Source organism: Ambystoma mexicanum, chromosome 6q, assembly GCF_040938575.1.
Source record: "Ambystoma mexicanum isolate Mex_15411 chromosome 6q, UKY_AmexF1_1, whole genome shotgun sequence".
NCBI classification, from domain to species: domain Eukaryota; kingdom Metazoa; phylum Chordata; class Amphibia; order Caudata; family Ambystomatidae; genus Ambystoma; species Ambystoma mexicanum.
In genome coordinates this window covers 303026431-303044046 of record NC_090937.1, presented here as the reverse complement: position 1 = coordinate 303044046, position 17616 = coordinate 303026431, and the positions used below count along the sequence as shown (strand labels likewise).

At 46.9% G+C, this 17616-nt stretch overlaps 1 protein-coding gene across 17 annotated transcripts in view; it reads right to left on the bottom strand.

Moving 5' to 3' along the window:
- ANKRD17 (ankyrin repeat domain 17) overlaps positions 1-17616 on the bottom strand; it is a 2430147-nt gene that overhangs the window by 2231433 nt on the left and 181098 nt on the right. For all 17 annotated transcript variants that reach the window (XM_069630806.1, XM_069630790.1, XM_069630801.1 and 14 more), the window contains exon 3: positions 2214-2370. In XM_069630806.1, coding sequence (XP_069486907.1) covers positions 2214-2370 — 157 coding nt within the window. The remainder of the gene's footprint in view (positions 1-2213; positions 2371-17616) is intronic.

The window sequence follows — 17616 nt, the reverse complement described above, 5'->3', positions numbered from 1 at the left end:
AATAGGGAGTCCTTGTGCATACAAAAGGCAGAGGATTTCCAACTACCACCTCATTGCTACTCTGAATTTTGTCTTCACTTGGACTGATTTCCAAAGTACTGCTTGCATGTCAGTTACATAAATAGAACTTGAATATGAGAGAGAATAACACTGTAAAACGACTTGTAATAATAATAGATAGCTATTTATTTAATTACAACATCCATAACACATCCATCCATAATTAATGACACAGCAAACAAAAGTAAAGAAAGTGCTGCATAAAACTGTCCCATACTTCCCCACCTACTCAGGTCTCAGTGCAGACTATGCCCTGCGGATGCCTGGGTACCTATTGTCCACCACCAATTACCACTTACTAACAATACGCAATCCTTATGTATAAATAAAACTGACAGCCATATCAAGATGAGCATGACCTAGCAATACAGTGTATTCTAAAAGAAGTCCAATATGCAGTACTTTGACTCGCACCCATAAACTCATTTTTGTGACAGCTAATATTCCCTTCAGCAACTGCCCATATTGCATTACCTAGTATTCAAAGCACGGGTTAGAGGACCTCAACCACATTGTAATTTACATTTTGGCTATTACCAACCTCAGCGTTGTACATCTAGTGAGTAATTTACATTTCACCATAATGGGTGGCAAACCTAGCAAGGAAAGCAGACTGGATGGCTTGAGGTTCCCCGTCTAAGAAGTTTCAAAGTAAAAGTACTTTGTTTTACAGAATTAAAGCTACGCATTAACTGCAGAGTTAAGAGGACATGTAGTAAGCCTTGAAAATGCAGCGTTTCTAAACAGGTTAGGCAACACTCATTGCACTGCTGAAAGCTTTGTACCATTTCAGGTTTTCCTGCTCAATGCCAAAGTCCAGATACCACGTCATCTGAACCTTACATACTGCTCCATGCTTTAACCAACTCTTGCAGAACTTCCTCAAGCATGCACTTTGCTAGGTGATATTTTTTATAATCTAGGGATCCATTAAAGCAGCCATGCTGAGCCGCCATGCTAGCAGTCAACAGAATCATAGGACACGGTCTGCCTGATACTTATGCTAGTAAGAGGATAGATCATAACTGTATGAGGAAAAACGGGAGAATGGATTAGTCCTAGTCACAAACAAGATGACTAAGTAAGCTGGATCCAGATGTCAATAGTAAGGAGTTGGCCGCCTTCTATTCCATGCTGTATAAAGGCTCTTCTTCAGAACTATAACCTTGTAAATACTGATGAATCCAACTAGATTGCTAGATGTGTGCTAGAGGCACAGTTGTGGAAATATGCCAGTTTGTAAATGTTGGGTTACCCAGGCACTGGTAGTCTGTTGCCAGAGATTGGTGGGTGGAGACGGGTGTATAGTTTGGATCCCCCAGCACTTGCTCACTGGCATATTCCCACAGCTATGCCTCTAGAATACTTCTGGCATTCGATCTGGCACTCATCTGTATTTACAATGTTAGTTCTGATTAAGTGTCTCGGTATATCATGAAATATGTATACCAAGTACTTGCTATGGACCAGCTTTTAACAAGAAACCCTCACCATGAAGACCATGAAAAAAACTGTAAATATATATGGGTGTAAAACTGGCCCAATTAATAATCCAATGTGTTCTTCTGGACCAGTTTGTTTTGTAGGACATTAGATGTGTTGAAGTCCAAGACTAAGGTCAATCTTGCTTAGTATATCACCCATAACCCAACAAATGGTTTGCACAGATTTAGAACAAACAAAACAAATTCAACCATTTTAACTACACTTAAATGTGTGGAATATATTTCATGTTTACACAATGAAAGAATCACATTTGAATGTTTTACATATTTTGTAACTTAAGAACCTGAACAAAGTACTTCCGAAAATGTTTCAGATGATTTCTGAACTAACAATACCCCAAATTCCAAATACTTTCAAAACAAGTCATACTTTATATGTAGCACAGTGGCCTGTATACTTTCCCAATGGTTATGTATTCCAAAAAGCTTAGCAGATATGCGTAAACAAGTAACACATTCAAAAGCAATTCAAAGAGTAGCATGGGCTCGCAAATGAAGCACTATCCACTCTCTTCAAACAATCACATACATTCTAGGAAAAGATGGGCCACTCAATATGTATACTTAAATATATTAAAGAGTAAAATTATTAGACTGCAGGGCACCAAAGACTAAGCAGTTATTTAAGCAAATAACAGGGGCACTTACTTGTCCGTCTGCCCTGCACTTGCTGTGCTTTCAGCTCTCATACGAGTAAGTGCAGCAGCAGCTTCATCCAACGCACAGCTGACCGAGGATGTCAGTCTTCGGAGTACTTCAGGATCTGCGAAGGCTTTACCATCAGCCGTAGATAATTTACCAATTCCTTTAGTACAATTCACCAAGCCAGTCAAGTAGGTTAAAAAAGAAAACAAATAGAAAATCAAATAAGTGAATGCGCATCAAGAAAATTCAAAGCGGAAACAAAGCAATTCTACATATTTCCGGACTCAGGTTTGGTGTCTTATGCACTTGTACCAAAAGATATGAACTCTCAGCCATCAAATCAGCATTGATAGATTTTCATAAGGAACAAAATGCAACAACGACAAACCTGCATCACTTTGGCAGCTATACATCCAACGGAACAGATCAAATGCTGAATTAGTATCCATTGAATAAAAAGATACCAACATGGCAGGACTAAAGAAACGAGTATATGACACAGATATAGCATAGGATAAGCAGAGTACACTAAGCTTCATCTCGGAATGTAAAGTTCCACCAAAGGAAAAAATACAAAATGAAATAGAATTAGGACAATACAACAACTAAAAGCAGATGGTAAAGGATAAACAAAATTGCCAATACTGACTGGCATAATAACTCTGTCCAGATCAGTAAAGGTGTCAACAGTGAAGACAAACACTAGCAGTTTAACCCACTTTGTACACATCTTAGCATTTCCATTAACAAATCTCATATTGCGCTGATATGTTTTGTTAAAAACTAAATGACTTTGGTTAAGAAGTTAGCAACAGCAAAAACAAGAAGCCATTTTCTCAACGTAATGAATAGTGGAATGAATCATGACATGGTTCACACCCTCCAGTTGGTTAAAGGAATCCAGGTCTTAGCACTTTACAGCATGACAGTTAACTAAACAGAATAAATGCTAAAGGGTCTGCACTAGAGGTTTGAAGCTGATCTAAAGCAGGTTTAAGTATTTAAAAAGATTGATGGGTGTGACAGGTGCATGTGTGGCGGCCAGGGTGATTAGGGATGGGAGTGTGCGTGTGTTTGTGGCACTAGTGATCAATGCTTAACCTAAACAAATCTAGATGTTTTGAACATGCAATGTTCGAAACTGAGGGAGCTGGGAGCCATTTTGCTCCTGTGTATAACCTAGAAGAGCCTGAATAGCTTAAACTTAAAAGTTACCAGGAGCTATTTTTTGCTCACCAAGCCAACTGAAGCCGAACCAATCCAAAAAATGTAACAGTGTATTTGGGACAATCTACAAGTGAACATTAGGAAACATCTATACACTATTTAAAGCATAAGGGATCATAAATAATGGATAAACTTATATGTTTGCATTTTATGGGAAAGTTAGATTTGCGTAACACTATGTACTACACTGGTTATTGCTGGATACCAGCAGCTCTGGCACGCAGCAGAACTTTGTTTCACAACTAGATATAGTAATGCTTAACAGTGCAAACACACAAGAATTGTTATTACACATTCACATTGACCATGTAGACAGATTACTGACTTTGTATCATTACAATTTTTTTTAATCTGCATATATCCCTTGCATCGCTCAAAGACAAGTAATCCCATATTGACAAATTTATTTCCCATTGTACTGTAAACATTTTCCCTGCCAAGGACTATGCGTCTCCCCTAAAAGTTTGGAGGTCGTTGGGACCTGGAGGTGTATAACAAAGTGACTCACCGTAGTGACTACCTTACTTCTAGTCCATAGTCTCCTTTCCTCCATACTTGTGGGACATTTTATCCTATGTAATTGTAACAAAGGATATGCGCCCAGTTGCCATGGGGCAAGGTGCGCTCTACAAATAAAACAATACAATTACTAATACATTCCGTCCTTTCGGGACAGGACCAGAGAACTTTTGATGAAAAGCATCAAAATGGAAAATATTTGGTCCTTCTCTTTTTACGCGGGGTACCACACGCGGCCGTAACCCCGCCCTCCTGAGATCCGGAACTTCCTTACTGGAAAAAGGTTTTTAAGAACAGCCTGGCCGAATTGAGCATCGGCCCTGGAGCTCAGGTCCAAGCAGTCATTCTTACAAAAAGCTGATGGGGAAGCCCACGTAGCTGCCTTGGCAATGGTTTCCCAAGGAACATATTTTTGGAAGGCAACAGCAGCCGCTTTGCACGTACAAGATGGGCATGAGCGCCGGTGAGTGAATATCCTTATTATTTGCATCCGTGTGCCCTTTGTGAGCACTTGCCCCGTGTGTCCTGCAGCCCCAGGCCCCTTTCCCAGTCGGTCTCCCCTGCCTCCCCTCCCCGCTCCCACTTCCTGATTCCCATCCCTCCCGCCTCCCTGCCCGCCCACCACCCCCTTGATTGGCTGATCCTCCAACTCTCTGCAGGCCGTGACCTGATTGGCTAGCCGGCCCTGAGTCACCAGCCATTACAGACCTTCCCAGGGCAGCCCTCTGCGACTAAGGACCCTGGGACAAAGGACAGCTCATACAGAGACAGCCCCTGACCGTATCTGCAGGTATCCGCAGGAGAAGCAAGAAGCCACCAATAAGTGTGGGAAGGGCAGGGCCTGTGGCAATCACTTCACGCCATTCTACCCACCCACTTATCTAACAAAGCATCACCACTATAAACTAGTCATAGCTGTAGCATATTTGCACTTGGAAACTCTAATCTATGTAGACTAGATCTAAATGTGCGCCCAATACCCTTACTGTGAAAGTTGCGTTTAAAAGTGTGCCCAATAGCCTCCATTGAAAGTGCATTTAGAAGTGAGTGCTGTGTGTTTTATGGACCCTCCAGGCCTCTATACTGCCTAATTTCATGGCGACTGATGGTGGCCAAGGCTCGCTCAAGCCCGTACAGTCCCTCGCCCTCAGCCCGCCTCCCTTCCGTGTTTCCACCCCCTCCCGCCTCCCTCACTCCCGATTGGTGGGATCCACTTCACTGCACCGGCCCTGATTGGTGCTTGCATCTAAGTCATAAGCGACCTCCACCCCCCAGGGCAGCCCTCTGCCCGGCACCCCCGCGGCTAAGGGCCACAAGACAAAGGGCCGCTCCAACAGTGGCGGCTCCAAGAAGTGTCAGCAGGTGTCCGCAGAGGGAAGCAAAGGAAGCCAACAGACACCAACAAAACTGAGTGTGGCATGGGTGGGATGTAGAGCAATTACTCTACTACAGAAAGCCCTCGCTACTCTTCCTTACCTCTCAATAACACAGACTGCCATATATTTACAACACGCATACTCAGAGATTTCTGACCATCAGCCTAAATCCATTCTTGGTTGGACTGTAAATGTAATTGTTACATTGCATGACGCAATAACATACTAGTCTATGTTAACATCTACCACACTTAGTTGGAATTCTCAACCTTAGCCTGCGTCGTATCTAGATAGAAATGTGAATGTGAGCATGTGCCACACTTAGATGGAACTCTTAACTTGGCCTGCGTCGGATTATAAGTGTTAACATGTGCCACATGGAGGGTACTCTTTAGCCTAGCACGCGACACATCTAGATGGAATTTTGAATGTTAGCATGTGCCACACTTAGATGGAATGCTTATCTTGGCTTGCGTCGGACTATAAATGTTAACATGTGCCACATGGAGGGTACTCTTTAGCCCATCACGCGACACATCTAGAGGGAATTATGAATGTTAGCATGTGCCACTCTTAGATGGAATTCTTAACTTGGCTTGCGTCAGATTATAAATGTTAGCATGTGCACCTGACTTTAGAAGCCTTGCCTGATTTTAGAAGTGTGCCAAATAACGCGCCCCGGTAGACTTTAGAAGTGTGCCTTTTTACGTGACCTGGTTGACTTTGGAAGCCTTGCTTGATTTTAGTAGTGTGCCTAATACCCTCTCTGTGCAAAGTTGAATTTAGAAGTGTGCATATTAACACGCCCTGGTTGACTTTAGAAGTGTGCCTATTAACGTGCCCTGGTTGACTTTAGAAGCCTTGCCTGATTTTAGACGTGTGCCTACTATCCTCTCTATGCAAAGTTGAATTTAGAAGTGTGCATATTAACACGCCCTGGTTGACTTTAGAAGTGTGCCTATTAACGTGCCCTGGTTGACTTTAGAAGCCTTGCCTGATTTTAGAAGTGTGCCTAATATCCTCCCTGTACAAAGTTGAATTTAGAAGTGTGCCTAATACCGTGCCTTGACTGATTTTGAAATGTGCCAAATAACGCGCCCCGGTTGACTTTGAAAGTTGAAAGTAGAAGTGCATTTGGAGCCGAATTTAAAGTGTGCCCAATAGCCTCTGTGAAAAGTTGAATTTAGAAGTGTGCCCAATAGCCTCTCTGTGGAAAGTTGAATTTAGAAGTGTGCCAATAGCCTCTCTGTGAAAAATGCATTCAGAAGTGTGCCCAATAGCCTCTCTATGTGGAGGGGGGCCAGTGCGTAGAGGGGGGGCCAGTGCGTAGAGGGGGGGCCAGTGCGTAGAGGGGGGGCCAGGGACCAGAGGGGGGGGGGCAAGGGACCAGAGGGGGGGGGGCAAGGGACCAGAGGGGGGGGGGCAAGGGACCAGAGGGGGGGGGGCAAGGGACCAGAGGGGGGGGCAAGGGACCAGAGGGGGGGGGGCAAGGGACCAGAGGGGGGGGGCAAGGGACCAGAGGGGGGGGGCAAGGGACCAGAGGGGGGGGGGCAAGGGACCAGAGGGGGGGGGGGCAAGGGACCAGAGGGGGCAAATGCATAGTGCATGAGGACATAAAACTGACGAGTGCGTAGAGTGAGCAAAACAGATGAATGCATGGTGCGTGACGTACATAGTATGGTTTGGAATGCAGAGATCATTTGAAAGAGCATATAACCCATCATATCTCACCACCACGCTTACTCTCTTCTTTACACCACCACTCAACTAGAACACAGAGATACTATGACACCATTTGTTATAACTGTTCTGATACCAACATCCGCCACTCACTCCACATCATTCCAAGTAAACACTGCTGGTTACACACCCCCCAGCCAGGTGTTCTCAGGCATAACGCAGCCACATTCGGTCTGGATAAATCCTGCCAGAACAAACACATACTACTGATCTCTGAACCACCACACCTACCGCTAAAAAGCAGATACTACACGAATACCGCACCAGCTGCACACATACCCGGTGCTCACATGCACCTTGACTCCCTCTACTCGCTCTACTGACCTGAACTTCGGTTCCCAAGGGCGTTCAACCTACCAGCGCCTTCAGACCATACCAATGGTATATAAAGCGGTATATAAATGCAAAATAACAATAACAACAACGAATACCCTTTGGGGGTTGAAGGCCCTGAATGGTATACGCTTCTGAAATACAGGAGGCAAATCCCATCAGAAGATAGTAGCCTTTGAAGCATGTTTACCTTTCGAGACTCCGAACGTAACAAAGAGTTGAGAGGAGCCCCTGAGTTCAGTTCAGTCTAGATAGAACTTCAGAGCTCGTCTGAAATCTAAATTGTGTAATATTCTGTCGGCATCGGAGGCCAGGTTCAGAAAAAAGACAGGTAATGAGATCAATCGATTCAAATGAAAATCAGTCACTACTTTAGGAAGGAAAGGAGGAGTGCTTTAAGCTCGCTTACTCGCCTTGCCAAAGGCACTACAATCAAAAAGGCAACCTTCCAAGAAAGGTACTTTAGATCCGTTGCAGCCGTGGGCTCAAATGGTTTATGGCATAAGGCAGACAGGACCACATTTAAATCCCATTTAGGATGAGGACTGCATACAGGTGGAAAAAGATGTAATAAACCTGCAAAATGCCTTTTAATGGCTGGGTTCGTCAAAGAAAAGGAACAGATGTCAGTGGACAGGTAGGCAGCAATAGCCGAAAAGTAAGTCCTGCAAGACAAGACATGCATCCCGAAGCAGCCAGATGAGAAATGAACAAAAGGACTGTATCAATCGTAGCATGTCTGGGGTTTAGTTGCTTAGCTAAACACCAGTGACAAAACCGGAGCCACTTGCTCCTATACTGAACTCGTAGAAGGCTTCCTGGCAGCGTGGATAATGTGCATATTGTCCTCAGACAGGTTAAACGGCACTAGGGATTTGAATTCAGGCACCAGACCGTCAAGCTGAATGATTGTGGGGAGGGGTGCCACATCTGCTGATCGCACTGGTGAAGCAGGTTGGGAATCAACGGTCGTCTGATTGGGGGACAAAATTGACAGATGCTAAAGTTCCGAAAACCAGAATCTGGCTGGCCACCAAGGAGCTATGAACAGGAGAGTGGAATTCGATGCATTCCTGAGCTTGCAGAGTGACCAATGAATCAGAGGAAGAGACGGGAAGGCATATGCCTTCATGTTGTGCCACGGAATCTCAAGAGTATCTGCCAGAGAGGAAGCCCCGGGACCGTTCCTGGATGCATAAAAAGGACGTTTGTGGCAGTCGCAAAAAGGTCCACTTCTGGAGTGCCCCATTGGTGAAAGACGTTGGAAGACTTCCATGTTCAGTTCCCACTCGTAGCTGGCCGCTGTCTGTCGGCTGAGCGAGTCTGCAGTCAGATTGAGTTGTACCGGAATGTGTACCGCCAGTAGCCAAATGCTGTGCTGGATGGCCCATTCCCAAACCTGAATGGCAAGGTCCACAAGAGGTGGTGACTTGGTACAACCCCGCTTGTTGATCTAAAACATCGACAACGAGTTGTCCGTGCGGACGTAGACCACCCGGTTCGTGATTGATGATTGGAAAGCTTTCAGCGTCAGAAAAACAGCCAGGAGTTCCAAATAATGTATATGAAACTGCCTGCCCTGCAGCGTCCATAGATCGAAGACCTGGAGATGATCCAGAGTTGCTCCACACCGCAGAACGGAGGAGTCCGTGGTAATTGTTACTTGTGGGCAAGGCTCCGAAAGGAGGCCCCCACTGTAAGATTGTTGGTCGAGGACCACTATAGAAGGTCCCTCAGCATGAAGGATGGAAATGGAATCATCTTGGAATCCGATTCTGAAGCCTGACACCAAGAGCTCCGAAAAACTAGCTGCGTACGCCTCATTTTGAGACGCGCAAGAGGAAGAGCAAGCACGCACGAGGCCATGAGGCCCAGAAGTCTATGGAACCACCAAGCCGCCATGTGCTCTGACTGGATGAAGAGTTGACACGTGGTAAATAGATCCGTAATCCTGTCCTCTCTCAAATATACCCTGAAGTCGATCGTATTCCAATGGAAACCCAGGAAGATCAGGTCTTGGGAGACAGTCATGTAAGATTTCCGCCAATTCACCGACAGCCCAAGATGGAACAGGAGCTGGAGGAGAGACTGGAGATTGCTCAAAGCCGTCAGGGGACAAGGGCTGAGCAAGAGCCAAATCGTCTAAGTACGGATATACATGAACACCCTGTAGCCGAAGGAAAGCTGCGATGACAAACATCTTCGTAAAGACGCGCAGTGCCGAGCTGAGACCGAACGGGAGCCCACAGAACTGGAAGGGTTCCCCTCCGAGGTAGAACCGCAGATACTTTCGATGCAGTCTCCATATCAGGAAGTGCATATACGCGTCCCGAGGGTCCACTACAAAGCCAGTCGCCCTTCCGAAGAGAGGACTTTATTTGGCAGGGTGTGACTATCTTGAATTTCTCTTGGGGGAAGAGAAAAGTTGAACTGGGAAAGGTCGAGGGTGGTGCACAGGCCAGCCTGGTTGGGTTTGGGCACCGTGAACAGTCGAGAGTAGAAGCCCTCCCCTTGTTCCCCGAGGGAAACAGGTTCCACCGCCCTGAGGTCTAGAAGCTTCTGAACTTCGGCTCTGAGGGAGGGGGGTCCTGATCTGTTGGAAGGGAGGAGGGGCAAGGGAAAGCCCACCTGAGCGATGGACAAAACCCACCGGTCTTCGGTGATGGTCTGGAACGCCTCCAGATGAGACGAGATTCGTCCTCCCACCGGAGGCTCGTGCGTGCGACCGACAAAAAATATTTTGCAGATGTGTCGGCAGGGAGACTACCTGCTGCTGGAGAGGGGGCTGATGGGCGAGAGAAAAACTGACCAAGTTGTTGTTTTCGATGGGTGCCACCAACCAGAGGTTCAGTTCTGCTTGCCCAGTGGTCCTGAAACCCTCTGAAGCCAGAAAAGGATTGAGACCGAGACCCTAACCTCTGTGTATAAGGGGCCTTAGCTGGGATCTCTGCCAGGACCGACAAAGATTTGGCGGTTTGGGTGCTGGCCTTAGTCTTTGTAAGGTCGTCATCCGTAGAGGAATGGAACAATTCCTTGTCATTGCTGAGGTATCCATTTAGTGTGCCACAGCTTCCAGGAGATCTTGTGCCAACACCCTGGCGTCTGACAAACCGGCCTTGAAGTCGTCTAGCCTATCCAAAGGAATGCACTGCTGGAAATCAGCCAACTCCTTCCACAGCTTCATATTAGCTGCCACCAGGCTCGGCATTTGCTTGGCGAAGCTGCAATGCTCACTTGGCAAAGACTTTCTTGCCCAAGGAGTCTAGAATTTTGTCTTCCCTGGAGAGAATCTGAGATGCAGCCGTAGAGGTTGCAGAGGCCGGCTGGGATTGAAGCGTGGCTGCAGCTGCCACCGTCGAGTAAGGGAGCGGACAAGACGCCAAGGCTATCTCCTCGTAGGTGTGAAGCCTGTTACGGGCATCGATTCTCTTATTGATATGCAGCCCGTTGTGGGGCTTATCCCAGACCTTACGGGCCGCAGCCAAAACGTCCTTCTGGAGGAACAGGCCGGTACACTTGTGGTGACAAGGTGAACGCTCCCGAAAGCACACCTTCCTGCGGAGAGGGTGCCTCAGGTACTGGAATGTCGAGGAGGGCCATCATATCCAGAACTTGGATCATGGAATGTTCTGACAGAGTGGGGCTGCTCATCGCTATCCTGATCTGCCCGAGGGTCATCCATTTAATTGGGAGCAGACGGCTGGGCCGCCACAGGATTTTAAGAGCTATCCCGCTCTACCGGTGTCTTCTCTATGGGAGACAGCGGGGGTAGGGGAGGAAGCGCTGGAGGCGGACCGATAGGAAGAGGTAGTACCACTGCAGGAGCAGCTGGAGCCACCAGGGTGGAAGGTGGAGCCAGAGGTTCAGGGTAGATTTCCTTGAAAAGACCCTTAAAGTACTCTTTCATGGGGTCAGAATGCATGAGCCTCTGAAATTTCCCAAAAAAGACATCCTCTGATGAAGATTTAGGCGCTGGGGTAGGCAGAGGCCTCCCATATGGGCCCACAAACGCAATGAGGATGGTTGCCAGGAAGGCCCACCACCAATCGGGTCCGCATAGACCAGCGGGGCAGAAGTAGACGAAAGCAAGACCGTATGTGGCAGCAGTATCCGAGCACACCAGTCATAAGAAGGGCGGAACAGATTTTTACATTCCACTGAGGTGAGAAAAGGCTGCTCAGCCCCAAAATTAAGATTCCCAGCACACACTGCCGAGAATTTAGGTGTAAGGGGATGTTAGGGAGAATACTCTGTTTAGGCTGAATTTCCTAACCTAATGAGTCCCCCAGCAGCTTTGCTGGATTTTTGGGGTTTATTTTTTTCTCCTGCCAAGAGCGAGACTCTTTTACCCTCACTCTTGGGCATGATTTGAGTGTTTCTTTGACTCTAGATGTGTTTAATGGGCTCCATAGGGCTTCATGTGTTTTTGTGATGTGTGTTACACCGCACCCTCAGTGCAGTAACACAGGGGTGTCATAATGACCCCTCAATATAGACTCCATACCCTGGGACTGACTATTGTCTCCTACGGCATGTAAAGTCACCATTGACTTTACTAGTCTCAAATTCTGAACAGAACCAGTACAAACCATCATATTGTGGACATACTGGCCGGGGCAATTCCATTGCCCCGGGGTCAGTTAGTCGAGGGGGCATGTCTCCGTCCCCCCTGATCGAGTTTTGGCTGGTGGCAGTGGATACTACTTTGTATATTCGACCGCAAATATATCTCTATGGGATTTCCCATTGTTCGAGGCTACCAACTTTATTTAATTCCTATAGCCTCGAACATACCGCCGGTTTCTTTATTTGATATTAATTCTCCGGTTGGTATTTTTTGCCAGAACTCGGTTCTAAAATGGCGTTTGTGTTCGCTTCTGTGACTCCAACCCAAGTTGAGTCCTTTGTTCCACTTTATGGCGGGCTTCTCCACAGAAACCCTCCAAAGTGGTGCCACTCTGTCTGGGGTACTTAGGAGGGGTGGAGGGGGATTTAGGCACCCTGGACTGAGTTGTCTAGGCAACTCAAGTCGCACTCCGTCCTGATTGGCCCAAGTGGTGAGCCGGCCGGCTCACCACTTAGCATGTTTGAGTGACAGCTAGGCTGAGTGAATGGGGGTTTTCTGCATAAAAGCAGGGCTTTGGGGACTGGAACTTTAGAAGTCGCCACAGGACCTAAGAATCCGACGAGGGAGAAGCTGAGCCGACCTGCTACAACGACACCACCGGTGGAGCCCTGCTGAACCGTCTCACCACTTTTCCCAACGACAGAGGAGATCTCCAGCCCGGAGAGTCTTCTTCCTTCGACTGGTGGGGATAACCAGTCTGCTTCCTTTTTCGCTTCCTGGAGCATCTCGTGGCCGCCTTGCCTGTGCCAAGCACCCCGGCAACCGGGATACCACATTTTACCACTACCGCGAATCAAAGGGTAGCACCTTTAACCAGAAAACTCTGCGGCTGGTTTCTTCCCTGGCAATGCAACGACCTTCATCTTTCCCCCACGTCGAGATCTTCTCTTCCTCTGGACCACGCCGCGACTTGCACTCGCTGCCAGGAACAACTGCCCCCGCTGGAGGATCCTTCCCACTTAAGGTACCGTGTTCCGCCTGGCTTCCCTTGCAACCGACTGTACGGGGTAGATTTAGCCCCCGGCTTTCGAACCTGGGATAGCCTGGGACACCCTGGCTAAACTTTTCTGAGCCTAACGAAAACCTTTCTGAACTCCCTGCAAAACTTTTTAAGCCTGTTGTCATTGTGTGAACTTGGGTGCATTTGTGCCCTGCTCTCTCCAAGAGTGGGCCCGGCCTATGGACTTTGGCTCACAAGTAACTTTTGACTTTCCTGCCTTGCTTAAGAGTTCCTAAGTATTAGTGTGGTGTATTTCCCAACATTCTGCCTTTTTCCCTCCCTTTTTCGTTAACTTATTGGAGTGCCATCTATAGTTAAGCGCTCACCTCTGTCTGGAAATAAGTGGTGTTAACTAAGACTTGTCTGATAAGGAATAAGGGATGTATATATAATAATAGTAACTGTGGAGAGTGATTTACAATAATAGTGCTGGAGTGTTTCAGTGTGTTTTTAAATAAATAATTATATACCTTAATACCAAAGCTCTGGTCAGTGTTTGCTTGTGCTATTGTGTCTGAGTGCCTATTGTGTATACTTTGCATACTGCCTAACTCTTCTTGAGAGAAGTCTGACTGCTCAGCCACAGCTACCAGGTAAATCTGGGTGGTACAGACTGCTACCAAGTGGGTTTACTGCTAACACCTGTAGTCCTAAATCTTTTGCAGTGTTCCCAAAGGGAACTGCACAGGTTTCTGCCTAACAGGGGAGAATCCAAATTGGCTGCCGTGGATCATGAGGGTTGGGCCACCATTTTGTTGATGCCTGAAGCGAACGGCGTCACATGGGTAGATGAGGCAATCATCTCCTCAGGCTGGTCAGGGAACTTAATTAACATCTTAGCCTTGACACAAGGATCCTCGGCAGAGCCGGTACTGGGGGGTCTCAGATGTTTACTTGACAGCTTGGAGGTTGCCCCAACAATAGCCTCCAGGGGAGGAAACTCGGCAGAGCCGGTAAAAGAGTTACGTTGCATGACCGCCCTCTTTGCCCACTTGACAGAACTGGTATCGCAGCGATGAGCGCGGGAAAGCTGAGGCATCATCCTTACAGACAAGACCTTAGGAACAGGTCTCTCAGTTTTGTCGGTACAGACCTTAGCCTCAAAAAGAGGAACCTCAGGTTTCGTCCCGGTATATGTAGCTCCCTCGTGAGGGGCCTCAAGCCGTGGCTGAATACAGAAAGCTCCAGAAAACAGAGACCTCGGAGCGAACCCCGGTGTGCAAAGTCACAGATGAACTGGGCTGACGTTAAGCACCCGACAGGTGAACCTCGGAACGTGTTCCGGTCTTGGCAGGTCCATTTTGGGAACCCTCTGACAAAACTCTGATACGCACATTAGGCCTGCGAGGCACCTCAGAAGAAATCCTGGTGGTAGAGCTACTCGAGCCCCTCCCGGACCAAAAAGACCCCGGGAAGGAGTCCTCCCCTGCCGGGGCGCTCTAAAAAGTAAGAAACTTACCGGCCGTCTCTTCTTTTCATCGATGCAAAGCTGAAGATGAGGTGGAGGAACACGCTGAAAGACGTCCTCCCACCGAAGATGACAGTGTTGGAGTGCCCGGAAGGAAAGGGAATTGAAGTAGAAGCCCAAATCCCAGCAGTGGTCCGGCCTGAGACACTCCAAGCAGAGAGAATGGGGATCCGCCCTAGTGAAGCGACGTTCGCATGAAGAACAGGACACAAATCCCAGATGCTTTGGCATATACGGAAGATGGGAACAAGAAAAAAAATCTTCCCGGTGATGCAAGTGCATCCAGCCCCGACCATGCAGAGAAAAGGACTGATGAGTGAAACACGGGGTGGAGCTCAGGAGGGTGGGGTTGCGGCAGGCCTGCGGTACCCCGCGTAAAAAGAGAAGGACAAACAAATTTCAATTTTTATGCTTTTTATCAGAAGTGCTCTGGTCCCGTCCCAAAGGACGGAATGTCCCACAAGTATGGAGGAAAGGGGACGGGACGTAGGAGTAGGTGTATTGGGCAAAAGTTCAGAAAATATTAAAGCAAACCCCTGGTGTTCAATATTAGATTTGTTTTATTTATACAGGGAGCATGGTGTTTTGCCCAGAAACAATTTTGAAAAGAGATCGAAAGGAAGCCGGGCAATCCTGGGCTAGGTCACGTATAAACCTGGAAGATGGTGAACAATTGACTAGAGGATGATAGTAAAATACATGATAAATAACTCTGGGACATAACAGTGGCCGAGGGCACTGACTAGATAAAGGGTAGTATTTACCAGTGGTGTTTGTGGAGGGTACTTCAGGTTGGGAGGGAGGAGTAATTTTCGGGTAAGTGGTGGGTGATCCTTAAAGGTTGAGGTGATGGTGATATAGTGCAGCTTTGAGTGAGTGGATCACAGCAAGTTATTTTTTTACATCGACTTGAGGGAGTTAAAATGGTGCATGGCAGGAAGGGATAAGGAGCAGAAACAAGAAGTGGCTTACAGTGTGTGGAGGAGAGTAGCAGGAGATGATGTTAGCTAGATGGGGGTGGAAACTGATGTCAGGATTGGAACACAAGGAATACAAGAGCGTTTTTCAGGAGAGTCAACTGGCATGAAAGAAGGGTTTTGAGGTGGGAGAAGATTGAGGAAGGTCGCAGAGATTATGGCTGGCAGAGATAAGAAATTTGGCAGATTCTCAGTGAAGCAAAATAAAAAAGGCAGATAGTTATCTAATTTATCATTTGGGAAGGGAGAGACTGAGGAGGTAATTGTAAAGTAACCAACACAGCAGAGTACCAATGTCATTATGAGGGTTTTGGTAGAGTTTTATGTGAAGGTCACAGTTTAAGAGGACGACTCCAGGGTGTCTTAGGGGAAGGGCAAGAGCAAGTAGAAATAAGATGGGTGAAGGAAGGAGAGGGGGCAGTGGCGGCATAAGGTAGACTACTTTAGACTTGTGACATGAAGTGATGGATTGCAGAGTCCGGCAGTACATAAACAACGTATCTATTAGTATTAGTCTTTTTGCAGGTTGCATTTCATGTTGTGCATAGTCCGCAATCTAGTGGTGGGCCAAGAGTAATACAACTTGCTTACCAAACTCGAAATTAGGTTTGCGCAGGGAATTTCCTGTAAAAGAATCCAGTCACAACTTTACCCATAATGCTCCACTGCTTGCAGGTTACAGTCAATGGTATGTAATTATGTGAAAGATGTTTATACGAAGTACAGTTACCATATATTGCACACATTTTAATCAACTTATCTTGTATGCATTTATCAACTTCCTGTTTTGGGGAGTGGTGGGAGGAAGTTAGGGGATTGGGTGGTCCATTATTAAATTAGATTGATCAGTAACGCTTGTCCCACTTACGAGTCTGCTCTTGTTTATGTAGTAACTTTTGTGAACGTATTTACAGAAATCCACCTTGCAGCCCTGCATTTGGTGCTAAGTGGTGCATTTGCCAGAAAAGCTCCAGGGAACCTTGTTGAGTGGGACTTTAGGCCTGAAAGTAGCCTTTGGTTGCCACGCGCATAATTTTCTGTGATTAACTATTTGCATTCTTAGAATCCTGTGTTACTAATAGGACATTCTCAATGTGCAATTCTGAATTCCACAAAAAATTGGCTTCTCTTCCAAACTGCTTTTGTTCTATCCATTTAGAACCTTACTGCCTGGCATAAATCCAGCATTTGCACGATCATCTTTGTATTATATTGTGATTTCCTGAATATCACTGGTAGTTCAAAACTCAATTGCAGATGTGTCCTTAACACCACATTGCCTTTGTGCACTGGTCTTTGAGGTTGTAACATAAGGCTTAAATAGAATTCCATTTAGAGCCCAACTTTGAGCTGGCCTCGTTTTGGGTCGATCATATTCCTTTCCCCAATTCAGGGATTTACTGACACTAGCCACCAAAGGTATTCATGAGGTAGTCCATGCCACCAAGGTAGAGACTGACTGGCATTTATAGACCAGTCTGATAACCGCTAATTGATATTTGATAATCCTATTCAGTGCACATCCTAGGGCTCATACTGTTCTTTGTGCGCCACAAAATGTGCCCATTATTGAGTTTGAGTAGATAGAAATCATATAAGAGGGAGAGATATAAAGAGTGCAAGAAGTTAAAGGAGGATAGGGAAAGTGCCTTCGATACGATCAATCATGCCACCCTGATAAATCGGCTCTGCGATACCCTTGGCATCACTGGCCTGGCTCTGGACTGGTTGACCTCCATCCTCTCGGACAGACCTTCCCAGGTTCAACTGGGCCCTTTTCCCTCCACCATGTCACTCCATCTGCGGTGTACCTCAGGTCTCCAACCTCTCGCCTTGGCTTTTCAACATCTACCTGGCCCCTCTAGCCCATTTGATCTCCACCTTCTCTCCTAACTTTCAGTGTTATGCGGATGACACGCAGCTCGCCTTCAAGCTTCCCTACTCTCTGGCCGCCTCTTCCACCATCGTTCCTGACTGCTGGTCTGCTATTCAGGCATGGTGCACTGCCAACGATCTCTGCCTTAATGCCAATCTCATTGGGACCCCTGCTCCCTCTTTCCCTCCCACAATCTGGCTGCCTTCCATGGGCCCCTTCCTCTAATCCTCCTGTGAGGCAAATAACCTTGGTGTCATCTTCGC